Raw genomic sequence first — 20,312 nt, 5'->3', positions numbered from 1 at the left:
ATATCATGACTTTCCTTAGAGGAGAGAAGAATAGAGACCCCATAAGAATCTTTTGCAGTGCTCCGAACCTACCAGGACCAGTGTTATAAAGGCTAATTCATACAATTCTTTAAGAATAAGATATGCCTTTAGAGTATGCCAAGGTCCTTTTATTTTAGTCTGCAAAATAAGCACCGACTTAAAATAGGCTTCCACAAGAAAAAATAACGGATTCTAGTAGTAATCGTGAGGACTGTAAATGTGTGCATAACCCTCAGTAATGTTCCTGAAAACTGGAGAGTTTATTCACATTTGCTATACAGAAGAAAAAGGACACCATAAAATGCTACTTCAAACATTTAGGCAAAGGTGAAGCTCAACAAGAATATGCAATTCTCATTAGCTTTGTCAGATAAACTGTTTACGTAGACGTGGACATCATGTGAGATTGGATTTTTAATTTAAAAGTAGAGAGATAGAAACCCCAAAAGTGTTTTGCCTTCCCTCATAGATTCTACCAAAGCATATTCTGCCACTGATGGGTAACACTCATATTTTATGAACACAAAAAGATTTTTTTATGAGTTAATTTTGTATTTTGTAACTTCCCAAATTTACGCTTGTAGGTTAGAAGCTCATCTTCCTCTGACCTTGAGAACACATTGCTGTTTGACATCAGTATTTAAGACCCTAGGATACGGTGCCACTCTGTTTTGACTCCCTTTCAACCACAAACGTTAAACTCACTGGTAAAACGGAACTGCCTTATTAAAATTATACACTTCACCATAATGCAACATGATATTTAAATTTATCATCAGAAATCAGAACGGCTTTCTTTTAGTTCGTTAACAAGTGATGCTAAATTTCTAAACAGAAAAATATACAGTTGTATTTTACAACATTTCTTAGTTCCTGCTCCTTATTAGTATTTAATATTGTATTTTTCTTTTAAAGTACAATTATCCTTACAATTTAAAATATGAATATCAAATCTAAACAATTCCAAGATTCATCACAGTGACTCACTCTCAATAAATCTGAGATATAAAAATTGCACGTCTCATAGTCTAGTGGAATATCTGATGGAATACCAGCCCTAAAACATTTTTGTTGACTGTCATCTCAGAATCTTTATATGCATTTTAGTGTTAGTATTTTATCATATAAAATAGAAATGCACTATCATTCTCTATCTATTTTATGACCTTTTCACACTGATATCTTCCAACTTCAAATAGTTGTAAAACGTGTGCTAACTGATTTGTCTGCTTAGGGAAACTTTCCTTAATGCACACTTGGAGACTACCTGAGTAAAATAGAACCAAATTCAAGACTCATCATTACCATTTGTGAAGTGATTTAAAATATCCACACCATTTTAAAGACATATAAACACATTCAACCATGCAAAGAATTGGAGATTTTTATGTTGATGTGGATCTTTACAGCAATTGCTTTGCTATTGGTTGATCATATATATTTTTCTATATAAATATTTGTATATATATGTTATATATATATATATATATATATATATTTCTTTTCTACTTCCTGAAGTTGGCATGGGAATTATTGAATGATTCCAAAGCAAAATAGATCTATAAAATGTTAGGAAAAGAAGGAAAATTGGCAAGAGAGGGAATAATGGTAATAACCTGAAATTAAATATAAAATGCTATAAAATGAATTCATCAGAAGGCAGAGCAAATGTCTATAAATTTGTGGAAAATGCCAAAATCTATGAAAGAAATGTAATGATAAATGTAAAACTAATATCTAAAATAATGTGGAAATAATGCTATCAGACTTCCATCCCAAACTTTCCTTGATGATTTATAAACCCAATATCAATTATACACTAAACAATAAAAACAGATAGAAAATTTTATTTATAATAATATACACAAAAAACAGGAAATTTTAAAAATCATACTATTTACACATTCATACTACTCATATGACTTGAACCCTAATTTTGAAATACATGAAAGTTTCTCTGAAGCTTTGATTTGCATTAAGAAGTACACAAGGATTGGGGCGCCTGGGTGGCTCAGTGGGTTAAAGCCTCTGCCTTTGGCTCAGGTCATGATCCCAGGGTCCTGGGATCGAGCCCCGCATCGGGCTCTCTGCTCAGCAGATAGCCTGCTTCCCTCTTTCTCTGCCTGCCTGTCTACTTGTGATCTCTGTCTGTCAAATAAATAAATAAATAAATAAATAAATAAATAAGAAGTACACAAGGATCATGTTGACGTAACGATTCTGATACATCTGGATGGGGCCTGAGATTCTGCATTTCTAATAAGCTTCAATGTGGTGCTGATGTTTCTGGTCCGTGGACCACACGCTGGGACAAAAGGATTTAAACTATCCGCAGAAAAGTACCCTGGATTTCTTCGACGTTGTTGGCTTTGCCAGGTTGGGAGGATAGTTTCTAGTCTTTGATTTTCCCTCTAACTTGTACACGGAGCATAACAGGTCTTTTTGAAACTGAAACACTCAACTCCTACCCTTCCTGACCAGGCACTTTGGCACAAGCGGGGGCAAGAGAGAGTGTGTGCACCTGCTTTGAGCGTGCGTGCACCAGTTTTGCATCTGTTTGCAACTGTTGTAACGTCATCCTTGCATTAAGGGAAGGGTGTCAGCAGCTCTCCTGTGACTATCCTAATGTGAACTTGGATTCATCTAAGCACACAAAGTTCAGAGAACTGTCAGGTCAAATACGCCCTATCTCTGAGGGTAAGCCCCAGCTTACTTCACACATTTCAACATTTTGCATGCGGATGCTGTTAAGGTTGCCTGGAATGTGCAGATAAGCCCAGGATTAGTCCTGCTCTAAAGTCATCATGAAGCCTTGTTATAGGCCTCAAGTTAAGTTGTTAAATGTATTTCTGAGAGCTTACTGGAAAAAAAAATAATCACATTCACTAAATTTGGTAAGCTCCAGGTAGCGAAAACATAGTTTTGCTGTTGAAAACTTACCTGCGGGCTTGTACCTTCGTGTTTCTGTAGACAGAGGGCTTCTGATGGGAGGCTAAAACAACATTCTGTTTACCAAGCTTGCTTTAGGAAGACTATCTAAACTGAGGAACTGCTGGAGAGGGCATGCACCTGCGGGGTCTTTGTTTTTTGCTTTGTGTTGTTTCATTTTGCTCTTTCTTTATAACTGGGTCAACCCTACTCAAGCAGATTTTTAAAAATCACTTTGTAATATTCAAAATTATTCTACAATTATGAAATACTTTAGCATTTTTTTCTCTATTGCTATGAAAACAACGACTACACAATTTGGGAACTCTGAATTCCAAGTGATATTAAACGGATAATATTAAAAGAGCTAACATGTTGGCTCTTTTTTTTTTCTTTTTTATTTCTTTGCATATGTAGCAATTCTATTGACCTAGAGGACATAAAATATAAGGCATTAATATTTAATTTAGTCTTGTCAAAATTTTGTTGCCTTTGGCAAAAGGACATTGCAGAATATCCAGAAAAGCTCTAATGCAAAGGTGTTTAGCTGAATACTGACCACACCTAAAATTGGAATATATTTCTGGAAATAAAGTGTAACATTTCAGAAATAATTTCCTAAAGGAAGCAAACAAAACAAAACAAGACAAAACTATCTTCCTATACTTTAAATTTTGTCTGACCTGCTTAGTTTGATTTTTAGAGAATTGGTGAAAAAGACCCTACATGTTGCAGGCTTACAATTTCTGGGTTGTCCAAAAAATGTATAAATATGCTTTAAAGTATAATAATTTTAACAGCATGTGCAGAGATAATATCAGAATAAAAAGGAGTAACAAAACTTCTCTTAGAGTCTCTGTAAATAAGAGATGTTCTAAGATATCTTCCTTCTCTTATAATGGAGAAAAGAAATTTGAAAAGAATTTTGATAAAAACTCATGTAAGTCCCCTTATATGATATAAGGAGGTAACACGTTCTTTTTATTCTCCTTTTGATGAACCTCTAGAATGTAATTTTTCTTCCACATCTGTAGTATTTTGCTTGCTTATTGGTAAAATTTGATTTTTTAAATGTCAAAGAGGTCTTAATTTCTCTAATGTGTTATGAATCACCACAATTGGTCTTCACATGCCCTCTGACTTCTGTTGGTTCTGGAGAGGATAGATGATAGGTAGATGATGAGAGAGAGATAAGATAGTAATTCTTGTGGAATATATTTGATTAAATTGAGAGGATCCCCACAAAGAAATATGGAGACCATTTATATTATAGTAGTAGGGGAATATTTGATGAGTAGAAGTCAATAGTTGAGAGCAAATACTGTCCTTTGCAGTGCACCATTCACTCAGCAATCCAAGGCAGCTTTCCATCCTGACCTCTCTTTGAGGAGTTACTTAGATAACTAAGGACTTATCTCCATTTTGATTAAAAAAAAAAAAGACTGAGACACAGAATTCATTAACCTGATGTCATACAGTTAGTAGTTGGTGTTGGCATTCTAACTTGTATTCATCATGTTAATGTTCTGTATTTCCCATAATTCAGAAAGCAGGACTGATGCTTCTTAGGTCCACAAAACCCCTCATATTCCATCAGATGAAATTTTAAAAATCTGAAACAAAAATCTGGAAGAACAATCTTTTTTTTTTTTTTTAGATATTTAATTTTTTAATTTTTTATTTTTTCAGCATAACAGTATTCATTATTTTTGCACCACACCCAGTGCTCCATGCAATCCATGTGCCCTCTACAATACCCACCACCTGGTGCCCCCAACCTCCCACCCCTCACCCCTTCAAAATTCTCAGATCGTTTTTCAGAGTCCATAGTCTCTCCTGGTTCACCTCCCCTTCCAATTTCCCTCAACTCCCTTCTCCTCTCCATCTCCCCTTGTCCTCCATGCTATTTGTTATGCTCCACAAATAAGTGAAACCATATGATAATTGACTCTCTCTGCTTGACTTATTTCACTCAGCATAATCTCAGGAAGAACAATCTTTCCTATTCCTTGCAACTTTAGAATTATGACATATTCTAAAAGATTATAAAAGTATTTTTATCACTTATTTCTTCCAAAGTTTATTTTTACACATATCAATAGGTTAACATAATGAAAAGCAATATTCAAAAACTTTTAACCTTTTGAAAGTTTAATGTTTATAAAATATATTTATAATTTTATGTTTAATGTTCATAAAATAATATATTCAACTTGATAGTTCATAGGAATAGAATCTCGAAATTAAAGACTTACCAAAACTTTAAAAATCATTGTTATCCTTAACAATGTCTAATAGAAAAGTCAAAATCACCATTACTATCCCAAATAATCCTTTTTCTGTTGTCCTACTTCTCTTACACTAATCATATTGACAGTCTTCTGTCATTTACTTCCTGGGTAACATTATATGCAGAAAGATAGTCCATCAAAGTAGCTACTGTGCAAAAGATGACAGTGATTTGAAGTCAAGACAAATGTGGATGCCACTACTTTCTCCCTCTTTAAAGATGTTCAAGTGAAAAATGTCTCTGAGAAATATTCAGCAAAAAATGCTCTATAAAACACAATTTTCTGCTACCAAGTGCTTCCTACTATATTATCTCCTGGTCAAAATTCTGCTGTAATGAACAGTTTACCAAGACCAAGTTAATTATGCAGAAAATGCTCCACAAATACACTATCTTATATCCCTTAGTACCAGTCAACCACAAAAGACCTTTTTTTTTTTGGTGATATTCAGGACCAGATCTTTATTCTCCCTTCTCATTCTTTTATTTAAAAGCCAAGTTTAAAGTTTTAGCTTTAATGCATTAAAATGCTTATTTTTAGCCTGAGGTATAATGACTACTTTGAAATATTAGCCTTGATTAGAATAAAAAAGACATCAATGTGCTATTTAAATAAATTTTTAAGTAATAAATTCAGTTTTAGATACCGTTTGCACTACTGAGTAGTACTGAGTGCATATCTACCTAAGCAAGGTAAAGCAAAAACTGCTTTGAAATCAACCTAAATTATCAAGCTGGTAGTTTATTATTTTAATGGAATGATGTTAGACAACCTCATTTTGTCATATAAACTTCAAGACATATTAATATTAGGTAAACCATGAATAATTATTTGAAGTATATCATTAAAGACTGGAACTCTGTTAAAGAAACCTTAAGATTAACACACTCAACAGTTTTTCTTTGACACTATCTTTGGAGACTATGAAGAAGCTGACATTTTTGTTGTGTCTGAAATTTCCAAAGCTTCAATTAACCCATCTGATTTCAAGATGCATAAAGATAATATGCAATTAAACTCTTTAACTGCCATTATTTTTTACAGATAACAATACAGGTTAGGAGAGCTCCTTCATGGAATGAAATATAACGTAGAACACTGTATTCCCACGTAGATGAACATCATTAGGAAAGTTTCCTCCGGTCCATTCACATCTGCCCAAAAAGAGAAACTACCTTTCCCGCAGAATTAACAATTCTCACATTCAGGCCAGAGATGGTGAGTGAAGTCCTAATCTCAGGAAACTTTCTATAAATTTATTCCCCTGTCTTTTATAAACCATACCATGTTTTTCAGAATGGTAGAAATATTAAAACTTATGTCAAATTATCAAATTTTCTGATACATATTGCACTTTTTAGTTATTATTCAAATATGATAAAATAGCCAGAATTGCTAAGTAAAAATATTTGTATTACTTACCATTTCTAGTATTTATGAAGTAACACACACGTAGCCTAGAGAATATGTCATACTGGTAAATAATAAAGCAGATGCCTTTCAGAAACAGGAACAGATTTTATAAATCCATGGAATATTTCCCCATTCATATGTACTTACAATAACATATTTTGCAGTGTTTGTTCTGAAGCTGAAAATAGAATTTGAGGCATTTTGCCAACACCTGTCTAATTTACAACATAAATGTAATGCAAATTTCTTATAGTTTCCTAAACACCATCAATACCTTCTCATTCAGTTTCTTTTGAATTTGGCCAACATTTTATGAAATCACAGCATAGTCAAAACTTCATAATTACCTTTCAGATAGAATCAGAAAGAAACATCACAATAATCTTTCTGACTTTTTTTTAAGCCTCTAATGATTATGTAGGTAATAACAGTATCAGATAAAATATTATTCACTGTATCTTACCTCTATCACTGAAGTCATCTACCAGAATGATTTCTGCTATCAGAGTCTCTGGGGTTCGGTTAATTATACTGTGGATGGTACGCAGGAGTGAAGTCCAACCTTCATTATGAAATGGGATAATGATGCTGGTATTTGGCAGCCTTTCCAGGTACATCTTGTGCTTACAACTAGAGATGATAGAAGAAGAAAAAAGCAATGTCAAATGCAAAACTATAGCATATCTTATACTGCTGTTTACTCACTGTTATCAAACATCTGTGAAAAGTAGACTTTGTCTACTACTTTACCAACCAGTGCTTATACACCATAATAATCACTCAGTTCATTCATGGAATTCATTAATGATCCCTTTTACATGTGCTCTTAATAAAATAATTATCCTTTTTTGTATGAAGGACTTGGATACTAGGTAAGAAGAGCACTGAAACATGTTCTTGTTGATGTAAACTTTTCTTAACGTTATCTAATAGTGAGAAGAACAAATTTTATGAGTTAAAATTGTTCCCACTTAGCAGGTTGAGGTTTAAATGGGTTTCCTGGGAAGTTCTGGAAATCCAACTGTAATAATTATGCTTAGTTAATCAGTTTGGGTTACGGTGTGTTTCAATGGCTGGACAATATTTGAGCTCTACGGGGAAAAACACAGTTTTACAATGAAATAAATGAAGAGTTAATCTTAAATAAGCATATACTGATACAACCACATAATAAGGTTACACTAAGATCCAAACACAGACATTATCACATTTCTAGTGGAAATTATAGCTAGGAATTCCATGTTGCTTTATTCATCATGAAAAAAAATCTAAGATACCAAAAAGAACATAGGCTTTAACCTTTGGCACAGTTAAAAACAATTTACTATGTGTAATTGTTATTTTTGCATATTTATGCTTTATTTAATTAGTTCTCAAGCCACACAAGGGCAGGAACCTGGTCTCAGATCTCATTTACTTCCTAGTCAGCAAGTTAACCAAGCTTTATTGAGGACGATGAATGCACTTAAGTTTGTGAAATCTCTGAGTTACTTAAAACTAAAATGAGTAAAATTTCAATTATCAAATTCAATGATTTTCCTGATATAGATAACTTGAAAACAAAAAACAGAATAGCAATCTAGAATTAGTTTCATAAATGCAAAAACATCTAATGCTTTAGCTTTTGTCAAGATACTGGCTACTATATAGTCTAGATGAGGAAACAAACCATAGCATGATGCGAAGTGTGCACAGAGTCTACCAATATGTAGAGAAATGCACCAGAATATTTAAAACATTACTTAAAATATTTTTCTCAGTCATTTCAATACTTCATTTTACTATGATCTCAATAGGATATATTAAATATTACTGTGGATCTACAACAACAGTTGCCTTACAACTTGGGAAAACATGGGGCGCCTGGGTGGCTCAGTGGGTTAAAGCCTCTGCCTTTGGCTCAGGTCTTGATCCCAGGGTCCTGGAATCGAGTCCCGCATCAGGATCTCTGCTCAGCAGGGAGTCTGCTTCTCCCTCTCTCTCTGCCTGACTCTCTGCCTACTTGTGATCTCTGTCTGTCAAATAAATAAGTAAAATCTTAAAAAAAAAAAAAGAAAGAAAACAACTTGGGAAAACATGACAATGCAATTAAAGCCAACAAAATTATCTTAGAAAACAAAATTAAATATTTTAGATAAATAATTTGAATCTATAAATCTACAAATATAAATATTTCCTTTTTTATTTTGTCCATTTATTTTGATTATTTAATCTCAGAATTTATTATTTGTTAACAATACCTATAAAACAAATAGATTTTTTTTTAAAGATTTTATTATTTATTTGACAGAGAGAGATCACAAGTAGACAGAGAGGCAGGCAGAGAGAGAGAGAGAGAGAGAGGGAAGCAGGCTCCCTGCTGAGCAGAGAGCCCAATGCGGGCCTCGATCCCAGGACCCTGAGATCATGACCTGAGCCGAAGGCAGCGGCTTAACCCACTGAGCCACCCAGGCGCCCAACAAATAGATTTTGATGTTTTAAAATATGATGAAAAGAATTGGAAATAACATCTAAGTCATAACATGAAATGGGCATTAAATGCTAGAAAAAATTCTTAAATTCACTTTAAGATAACACAGAATGGTTAAAAAATATAATAGCATATGAAACAGATCTGTGAGTGATTTCTAAGGAAATACTGTGAGATGGATGTTTTCACTTCTAATGCACAAATCTGGAAAAGAGTGCCCAAGTAATTAAATACACCTCATTATAATCATGCAGAGCCATCCATTCTTCTCAACAAAGCCAAAGGCCCAGATAATTGTGTTTCACTACATCACTATTCAGGATAATTGTACCTATTTGTGCAAATCATCATACCTAACAGCGCAACTGGGAATGCAACTGATATTCCCAAAAAGCCAAATTATTTTTCAAACATTAAGATGAGACATTGCACATATCACTTGCTTATTAATTAAATAAGCATTGTATTCACAGCAATACCCTAGAAGCAATCAAAGTGATGTTTAACAGCTCTGTACTAATCTATTCAGAAAATAGACACAAAAAAATGCAAGACTGATCCTATGTAAATAAAGCTTTCCTTCATAAAAGCGTATTCATTAATTTCTATCTCTGTGAGCTCAAACTTTTACCACATATAAGATGTGAAAAGATCTCTTCTACTCATTCATTCACTTATGTTACAATGATCTACTGAGGTTTGATGTAAGCCAGAATCCAAAATGGAGAAGAAACAGCAAAACCTAATCCCTGACTTCAAGACATTTACAATACAATAGGGGATATAGATTAGAGAGTTACAATTTTAAACTTAAATTTGGAAAGTGCTGCAGAAATTCAAGGGGGAGCTGAAGGTGGTTCTCAACATATATTTAGGAATACAGCTGATATGACTTGGTAACTGTCTGGGAGAAGTAGTTTTAGGAGGACTCCCACGTTTTGGACAGGGGCAGTTGATCTTATGAAATACAGACTTACATAAAGGGCACATCTCAAGGGTAAAAGACTTGAGGGTGAAGATGCGTTGAATTCTGACCACGTTGAGGTTGAAGTGTCAAATATCCTGTTGAACATGGCAATTACATATATGGTATACACATCTATTTGTCTATGTATGTATGCATTTCTGTATCTATGTACATGTATATGTTTTTGGCTCAAGAAAAGTTCTGCTTTACTGGAGGGACATACGTGTCAGTGACAGGTGATAGCAGATGGGGCCAGTGGGCCACCAAGAGTTCCTTAGCGTTCACCAGCCCAGTACATGCCAAGAAGATCCTTTATAAATACCTGCAGATCGTCAACCAAGTGCTTTCTCTCATCTCTGAACAAAAGCAGATGAGAAGTTTTGGGGGAAATTAGTGCCCGGGAGCACGTTTCAACCAACGAAGGACGGAAGTTGGAGAATAAACAGTCCTCTGGTGAGGTAACTCTGAGGTGTTTTCTATATTATGTACCTGAGTTTCCCAGCAAGACGGGGGGCCTCAGTTGCCCACAGAGACAAGGTTTTTACAGTTTATCTTTTATTAGCTTTTTTCCTTTCCTGTCTTACTTCCTCATCCAGCCTCCTCAGGTACTTTCTGTGATTCCGCTTCAAAATTACTACAGTCAAATTTTTGTCTCAAGGTCTGTTTCTATTGGAATCTGTTCTGAGACTCAGGCATATAAGTTATGCTGTACTTGTCAAAAACAGTCTCTTCAATATAAAATGGTAGAATTACTTAAGAAGTATTATTTTATTGCATTATGAAGCTTTCAGTTTGTTACACCTGGAGATATTTTAAAATAAGTTTTTTTAATATTTTCACACAAGCCATTTTTCATACAATCCATATTTTCATATAAGCCATATAAGCTATTAATTTGTAAGAGAGGTTTTATTTCTTTCAACTTCTTAATTTCTGATGCTCTGCTCCGAGCCTTCTCTGTGCCTATGAAATACAGCTATCAAGACTTGACATGGTGTACCTATAAAAATAGCCTTATCCTAATCAGCAGACTGTTAGTAGTAAAGTTCTTTACATGAATGTGTATAATTTTTTTTTTGATCAGACCAACATGGAAAACTCTCTATCTTGTGCTGATAATCATTTCTCAAGTATTGAAAAATCATACTTTATACATCAGACTATCTAGGTTCACATGAGGGCTTTGCCACTTACACCTGCGTGACAATGGGCAGGTGATTCAACTTCTATAAAACCAATTCTCTCATGTGGGGCAACACAGGGGCAAAAATATATAAATAAATTAGATTAAATTAAATAATTAAATTAAAAATAAACAACCTTCATAATGTGTCCATGAGAATTAAGTTACATAATCCATACAAGGAACTTAGTACAGCAGCATATCTGATCACAGCAAGGGTTTGATAAATACTGCCATTATTGTTATTGCTCTTATTGCTTTTTAATTATTATTATTTTACCTGTCAAGTCCTTTATGGAAGGAGGGAGGAAATTAGGGGAGACAGGGACTGCACGAGGGAAAGTGAGGGACACTTAAGATATGAAGATGAATACATTATAGTTTCTTCCCTTAAGGTTTCACAGACCAGTAAGCAGATATATAAAATGATTTGACTTAAACGAGACAAGTGACATAAAAGATGGCACACAACAATCAGAGCCTAAAGGAAGTATGACTAACTTTGTCTGAAAGAATTAGGGAAATTTTTATAGATGAGTCTGTCTATTAAGAATAGATCAGGGAGCATCTTTAAAGTGATGCTAAGGAATTTGGATGTTCGTCTGAAGTCAACGTGAAATATTTCACATGTTGTTAGTGATGAGGAAAACAGGATCATGTTTCCATATTCCTCTGGTACCAGGGCAGACAATGGAGACAGCAGACATGAGACAGAAAGATTGGATATTGTAATAGGTTCGGCAAAAGATATTAAGGATGCTGATCTGACTTTTTACTCGAAGGAAAACCAGCCACTTTGTGACGGGGTTTAATCTGATTGAATTATATTTAGTCATTCTAGTACTTAACGTGCTCCAGAGAAAAGTGAATTCACTCCCAACCTCAGCCACTGGATTCTAGGAGTTGGGTTCCAGATGACTCCTTCTTAGTATTACTAGAAATATTGAAGCCTATCCAGGGCTTTATTAAGAATCTGCAACCTGTGTATTTTAGGCTTAATCTCAAGTTAGGTGGAGAATGGGAGTATGTTAAATATGAAGACAATATGGTAATATGGAAATGTGTTGAAAAAATAAGTAAAAAAAAAAGTCAAACAATTTATATGTTTATGGTTCCAGATGGGTAGCAAATTCACAAAGAGTAAATAGGGACCAATTAAAACATTTCTTACATTAAACTTATAGGAATATGGATGAAAATGCCTGTAATTATTGCATTTCATATTGCTGTGCTATTTAAAATAGGCATTTGCATAAAATTAACTTGGAGTTTAAGAATGTCTTAGAGATGAGCCATTAAGTTAAGTAAGAGATGTTATATAACATCTTTTTGTTAAGTAACAATTTATCTAAATGAATGGCAAAAACACTCTTCAAATTTTAAATGCACCAGAGACAAAATAGTTTAAATTCTCTAAAAAGTTACTTGAGAGAAATGACAAATCATGAAGATATTTTAAAAAGCTAACAAAATATAATCTATAAATATTTTGCTAAACTATTCCTATTGGTGAAAACAAATGGAAAATTTATCATACTCTTCTGTGTTTTCTCAGAACAAAATACACATTTTCTAATATTCCCTATTGATATTTGTTAAACCTAGGGATTTAAAAATTATTTTTAGTTTACAGCATTGTTTATTTGAAATATTATGTCATTCCTTTCATACTTACATTAATTTGTCTTATAATTAATTATATTGTCTTATAATTTCATTGGTTTCACCAAAAAAAGTTATTATTTCAACAACAGCAACAGGCCAAACAATAAATTTTAATTCAGATATATAAAATAAGTACCAGGCTTGCTAGTGAGATTATATATATATATATATATATATATATCTCACATATATATCTAATATATCATATTAAATATATAATATATATTTAAAAGTTATTTTATTATTCATGCAATACATGTCAACGTTTTTACTGTGGGCATTTAGCTGAATTTGCATTTGAGGTTCTTAAGACCTTCACATTCTCCTCACCATCACCTAAACATTCCAATGTGGAGAACAAAAGCAAAGAAAAAAAATAAATTTCCTTATTTACAGCCCATTGACAAGTCCTTGAGACAGGCAGAGTGACCTTCCTCTATGAACTCAACTACTGTGATACTAATACTTTGTTAATGTCAAAAGTCAATCTTAGCTTAACATTAGCCCAACCTCCAGGATCTGTAAGTCTCCTTTAATATATAAATATTCCTTTGGAAGCTTCCTTTATCTCTAACTCCACCCTCCCCCAAGATACATGTTAGCAATCATCCTCCAAGCATAAGGCCTCCTGCTATACATCTGAAAGGTCTCATGACTGAGGTTTTACTAGACAGTAGTAAACAGACCTTTTCCTAAAAACAGCCCCTCAAAGTCCAGGAAACCTTGCTTCCAAATTCCTTAGAGATTTACAGTATCCTTAATCCCCTCCCCCTCCGTACTTGCAAGTACATAATCAGCCACTCCTCAGGACCCCAGTGTAGCTCTTTCTGCCCATGGGTCCTGTCCTGGTGCTTTAACAGAACCACCTTTTTGCACAGAAGATGCTTCAAGAATTCTTTCTTGGCTGTTTGCTCCAGAACCCCAACATTTTCACATGGTATTCCCTCCTACTGCCTAAGGCTAAATATTTAGTTTTGGATACACTATCAAAACACACATTTAAAAAATTTAAATTTTGGGTTGCAAGATTTGAATAAAATGTTTGAGTGAAGATTTTTGCATAAATCAATCCATAGGTCATTCCATTAGTTCATCTAATGTATAGCTTTATTTTTTTGTTTTTATGTTTGTTTTTCTATCTGCTTATATTAAATACATTAGTCAGAATGTTATGTTGTGGACATAAAAAACCCCAAATGTCAATGGCTCAAAACAATGAATATTCTTTCTTGCTGCTCTATTTGTTCACTACTGTTTGGCAGGAATGTCTCTGCTCACTGCAGTCAGTGTGACCGGCCAACATTTTTACCATTGTTAATCACTCTGCCAGAGGTAAATGAGAGCACTGATGGGTCTCAAGCTGATAAATAAATGGTCTGTTTCTAAAATGACATACTGTTTTCTGCTTACAACTCATTGGTCAGAATTAGTCACACAGCTCAAGGGCCCAGGAAGTGCAGTCCTATAAGGTCCAATCCTATATGACCTATAAGTTCAGAAATATTTGTCAAATAACACTAATGAACACAGCTATTTTAGTCTTCTGTCTTCTTTCAATTAAAAAAAAAAGGAAAAATAGAAACTACTTTATATGACTCCATTTAGATTGGATTTAACTAAGTCTCCTTAATTTCTTCATAGACAAAAAAGTTATAATATATAAGGTCCCACATCAATAGAAACATAGCTGCAACCACATTTCAGAATTCACCAAGTTTAGTTCTTTATTTAATTGGGAATTAAAACGCTTAGAGATTTAGAAAGTTAAATATAAATTATTTTATAGTCAAATTGGGAAAATAGTGTCCTGGGTGAAGAAATGGTACAATGATGAGGCACTATTCCTGAACTAAAAAGTTTATAATTTTTGAAAAGTATTTATAACTCATACAGCTAGATAACACAAAACAAAGAATTAGAACCCAATATTCTTCATTTCTGCTTACATAATCTTCTAGAAATGTGACTGTCATTCTATTTTTGGCCTTTAAAACATCTCTATATTAATCCAATCAATTTAAATTATGTAAATATTGTAATATTTTTAAATGGGGTAGTCAGTCACTTTATTACCTCAAACATTTTTGTGAAATGTATAATCTATTCTCCGTAAATATTTTTGGAAATAAACCATTTAATAATATATATGAATAAATGTCTACAACAAAAAAATTAGATAAATTATCTTTTGAATACCTGCCCTCCAAGGGCTTGGACCACTGGACTCTGGACTATTTGGATCTCTAATATTACACCCTTAGGAGAATAAAATAAGTAGGCATAATTAAATTGTTATAATCAGTGATAAAGAGGCCATATTAAAAAGAGCCAAAAAAAAAAAAAAAAAGAATATGGAAATCCAGAGGAACATAGACCAGAATGGTAGCAAACTTCTTGTTAAAAATAATACAAGATAGTGAGGAAGTGGAGCAACATCTTTTAAGTACAGAAAAATTAAAGAAAAAAAAGTTTTCCTTTCGTCAATGAAATGTACCTCAAAAATGAAGGTGAAATGGAAACATTTTTATAAATATTGAATGAACTCATTCATCAGAAAACCTGCACAAAAAATAATGTTACATGAAGTCCTTTAGAAAAATTATACAAGGGGCGCCTGGGTGGCTCGGTGGGTTAAGCCGCTGCCTTCGGCTCAGGTCATGATCTCAGGGTCCTGGGATCGAGCCCCGTATCGGGCTCTCTGCTCAGCAGGGAGCCTGCTTCCTCCTCTCTCTCTGCCTGCCTCTCTGCCTGCTTGTGATCGCTGTCTGTCAAATAAATAAATAAAATCTTAAAAAAAAAAAAAAAAACTTAGAAAAATTATACAAATGGAAATTTGTAGCTAGACAAAAAAAGAAAAAGTAACAGAAAATGTAATTATGTGGGTAAACAACAAAATGACTCTTTTATTTTTGAAATGTAAAAAGATAATTGATTCATACAGCAAAAATGACATCAATGCATTTTGAGATTTATAATAGAAATTGAAGCAAAATGTATAGCAACAGTAGTATAAAGGCCTGAAGGAGAGAAATGGATGCATACTTTTCTTAGGTTCTTATACTATAAATCAAAACATATAATATTACTTAAAGGTAGACCATAATAAGTTAATATTATATATATTTTTAAAGATTTTATTTATTTATTTGAGAGAGAGACAGTGAGAGAGAGCATGAGCAAGGAGAAGGTCAGAGGGAGAAGCAGACTCCCCATGGAGCTGGGAGCCCAATGTGGGACTCGATCCCGGGACCCCGGGATCATGACCTGAGCCGAAGGCAGTCATCCAACCAACTGAGCCACCCAGGCGTCCCAAGTTAATATTATATTCCATCAACCCTAAAGCAACCACTAAAATAATACAGTTAAGGAGTTATATCTACTCTGCCTTCCAAAAAGATTAAATGGAATAATTAAATATGTAGTTAAACTGAAAGAAGCTACCGACAGAAGAACAGGAGAATAAGATTAAATAGTAAAAATAGAAAAGCAATAGGAATATGGTATAGTTGAACCAACCATATCGATAATCACATTGAATGTAAATGATATAAATATGCACATAAAAGGGAGAGATTTTCAGAGTTCTGCCTGCTCCCTCAAACACATTTTTAATATAAAGATGCAATAAGTTTAAAAGAAAATGTACAGAAGATAGAGCATGATAATACTAAGAAAAAGAAAGCTAAAATAGCTTTATAGTTAGTCAACAAAATAGAATTCAAAGCAAAAATATGTTACCACGATATAAAAGTCATTACATGATAGAGATCAGTTCTCCCAGAGGACATCACAACATGAAATATATATACCTAATAAAAGAGCATCCAAATATATGAAGTAGAGTTAATAGAACTTCAAGGAAATAGAGATAATTCCACAATTACAGAAAGAAATTTACTCTTTAAATTTATTTTGCTCCTCTTGTTCTGGTTTCTTAAGGTAAAATCATGAATTATTGATTTGAGGACTTTTTTTTTTTCCTCTTTATAAGCACTGAATGATAGAGGAGTGGAATGATTTTTATTCTAAGAATTATTTTAGATATTCAAAAAAATTTAATATTTATTTTTATTTGTGTTTATTTCACAATATTTTCAAATTTCCCTTGAAACCTCCTTTGTACACACTGATTACTTAAAAACATGTTTTTGATTTACAAATTGTGGTATATGCCTTATCTTTCTGTTATTAATTTTTAATTAAATTACATTATGGTCAGAGACTATATTTTTAAAGATTTCAGTATTTAAAATTTGTGGTATCTGTGTTTTATGACCCAGGATACAGTCTATGATGATGAATGTTTTATGCATAGTTCAGAAGATATGTACTCTGCTATTGCTAGGTGTTTTCTGTTTATTTCGGTTTTTTTTTTTTTTTTCTTAATATTTCACCTTTTCTGCATTCTCTGGGTTGTTTATACATTTTTTAGTATTCCATTTCAATGTATCCAATGTGATTTTGATGATATCTTTGCATAATATTTTAGCATTTACTTTAGGGATTACAAAATACATGTTTTTCAGTGTATTTATAATACTTTTAATACTTTACCACTTTACACCTAATACAGAAATCTTACTACTATTACTTATTACTTCTTATTATGTAGGGTCCTTTATACTTTCTCTTTTATGCTGCAGTTGTCTTCATATTTATGTGTATTGTAAACTACATTAGAAAATATATTTTTGCTTTTACCACTCACACGTGTTTTTAGGAACACAGAACTAGTACTGTTTTAGTGCTATTTTGAATTCTCATGTCCTTTCCTCCACCTCTTGCTATTTTCTTTAATATTGTCAGTCAGTGGAGCCATACGTCTGCCTAGGTTTTAGAGACGAGTTTAACAGGATGAAAATCACATCTGCTTATTCCCACTTACCCAGAAACCAGAATACTGTCAGCAGGCTTTAATTACAAATGTAAAATATTTTATAGCTCTATGGATATCCAGATTTTCTGCTTCATTTTGTGACAGTGTCAGTTGGATTTTCGAGAAAATTTTACATTTTGTCTAAATATCAAATGTTTGGCGTGATTATATTTATAATGTTCCTTTATTAATATTTAAATATCTAATGGAAATTTAATGATTTCCAGTCTTTTATAACTGATAATGGCAATTGATGGTTTCTCTTTGTTGTTTTTCTTTAGAAATGCTGAGGATTTAGAAATTTTATTGATCCATTCAAAGTACTAAATTTTGAATTCATTTTTTTTCTCTTTTTGACAGTCATTGGACTTAATTCCTTTTTATACTTATTTTACCTAGATACTTAATATGAAATTTTTTTCTTGCTTATTTTAAACATTTAAAGGTATACATTTTCCTATAAAGACTTTTTTATATGTATAACATTTAAACAAGTCTTGGGATATATTTTCTATGTAACTGAACTGAAATTTTTAATAATATTTCTAGTTTAGTAAAAATATTATTTAGTATCTAAATATTTGCATCTTTTCTACATATATTATTTTTGTTGATTTCTAATTTAATTCATGTTTGATCATATGATATATTCAGTATTAACTCAATCCATTAAAATTTATTGAGAGTTTTTTTATATCCTAACATACAGTCTATAGGGGTAAATATTTCATGTGAAATTTTAAGGAAAAGTTTATTATATAATTATTGAATGTAGTGTTCAATAAATGTAAATAAATAAAAATTAAGCCAATTTATTGATAATTTTGTTTAAATCTCCTATATCCTATTAAATTTTTAATCCTCTTTAATCAATTACTGAGAGAGAACTGTTAAAACTCCAAAATGTATATTCATTTAAAGCCACTCTTTCAAAAGGTGAAATTTAATCTTAGTATTTAAAAATACTATGTTGAGAGGACTCAAAATTAAGTGAATTTATGTCTTCTTCCATTTAGAGTAATATCAGAAAGGAAAGCAACATGATTTCACTTGTATATATTCTTAATATTTGTTGATAGATTTGTTCAAATAACAGAGGCATCAATATTACTCGAGAAACAATATTACTCGCCATACCTTTGCTGATGAAATAAGCTTAAGAACGGAATGGTTGAACTCTTTTAAAGATTCTTTAATTGTATTAACATATTTCAGATTAAAATGAGAATATATACACCCCGTGTGAAAGATATGAAACTTGGAACATTTTTTTCATTTAATGTTAGATGTATTAAAATGTTATTGCACAGTAATGACTTCAAAAAGCTGACAGTTATATTTTGAGCTTCCTTAGGGGCCCACATTCTCCATGACTTTGTGCCATTGTTTAATAATCATGGTAATTTCCTGAAATGGTACCAATTCAGATCCAGACAGTTCATTAGGATGTATGTGGAAGGGGAACTAATTCAAAATACTACAATCTGTTCGACTTCATTAATACAGGGATTTTATATATATAAATATATATAATATGTATATCAAATAAAAACTATATTTTATACCATGTTTTGATAACATTTATAAGTGCCAGTGTAAGCACGATGACCAGGACCCTAATAAGTAAGTGATTTATTGCCTCAGTCTATCAAAAGTCATTTATAAAATTGCTTTACTGATAGATGACTGTTTCAATAGTTTAATTCCAGGAGGTTTGTTTTAAAAGGATTCCTAAGCAAGATTATCAGAATACCTAAGTATGCTATAGTTAGTCAACCATATTTATATATATTTTTTTAACTTCTCAAGGTAACCACTCATGCTCAAAAAGGGGAGGACGTTTCTTTATATTCCTTTAGCTTTTTTGTCATGTGATTTCTTGTGAAACCATTTTGGTTCAGCTAAAGTTCTTTGAGTCCCATTCTCAAAAGCCGCAGAATAAAATGTCAAGTTGGCATCTGGCTAGTGACAAGCATACTATAGAGCATATCTATGTAAGTCATTTCCAGGCACCAATTTACATAGTAATTGTTTTAATGTCAGGCTATTCAATTTTCAATGGCTGCTCTTAGTCACTGTTTTTCTGTTCTAATCTTGCCATGTCAGTTGGGTTTGATAAAGCAGTGATAACTGGCAATTTATTTTGCCTTTGACAGGCCTGAAAAATTAGTTTGGAATGCCAAGTACATGTAAGTGTGTTTTTTGGTGGGGGTGGGAGAAAATCACCACATACGTATGTGTGCATCATGTTTTTGGTCACCTATAACATAGGAGCTATTTTGTAAGTTAATATTTCATGAGGTAATAGGATTATCACTTTAATTTAATGTGATACTTTACATCTGTACTGAGGAACAAAAGAGTTTTTTGTGTTTCTGCAGCTGCGTGTTCATTGTGGCATTGTGGCAGAAACACGGTGAATACAGAGGGAAGAGCAAAAGAGAAGGCAAGAGATAGGCAGGATCAGAATATGGAGGCAGGTGTTGTGTTCTTATCAA

At 32.7% G+C, this 20,312-nt stretch overlaps 1 protein-coding gene across 2 annotated transcripts in view; it reads right to left on the bottom strand.

Annotated features, from left to right (window-relative positions):
* GALNTL6 (polypeptide N-acetylgalactosaminyltransferase like 6) overlaps positions 1–20,312 on the bottom strand; it is a 1,244,643-nt gene that overhangs the window by 664,557 nt on the left and 559,774 nt on the right. For both annotated transcript variants that reach the window (XM_047717401.1, XM_047717402.1), the window contains exon 5: positions 7,117–7,283. In XM_047717401.1, coding sequence (XP_047573357.1) covers positions 7,117–7,283 — 167 coding nt within the window. The remainder of the gene's footprint in view (positions 1–7,116; positions 7,284–20,312) is intronic.

Source organism: Lutra lutra, chromosome 2 (assembly GCF_902655055.1).
Source record: "Lutra lutra chromosome 2, mLutLut1.2, whole genome shotgun sequence".
In the NCBI taxonomy this organism is placed as follows: domain Eukaryota; kingdom Metazoa; phylum Chordata; class Mammalia; order Carnivora; family Mustelidae; genus Lutra; species Lutra lutra.
This window is presented reverse-complemented; position numbering and strand designations above follow the sequence as displayed.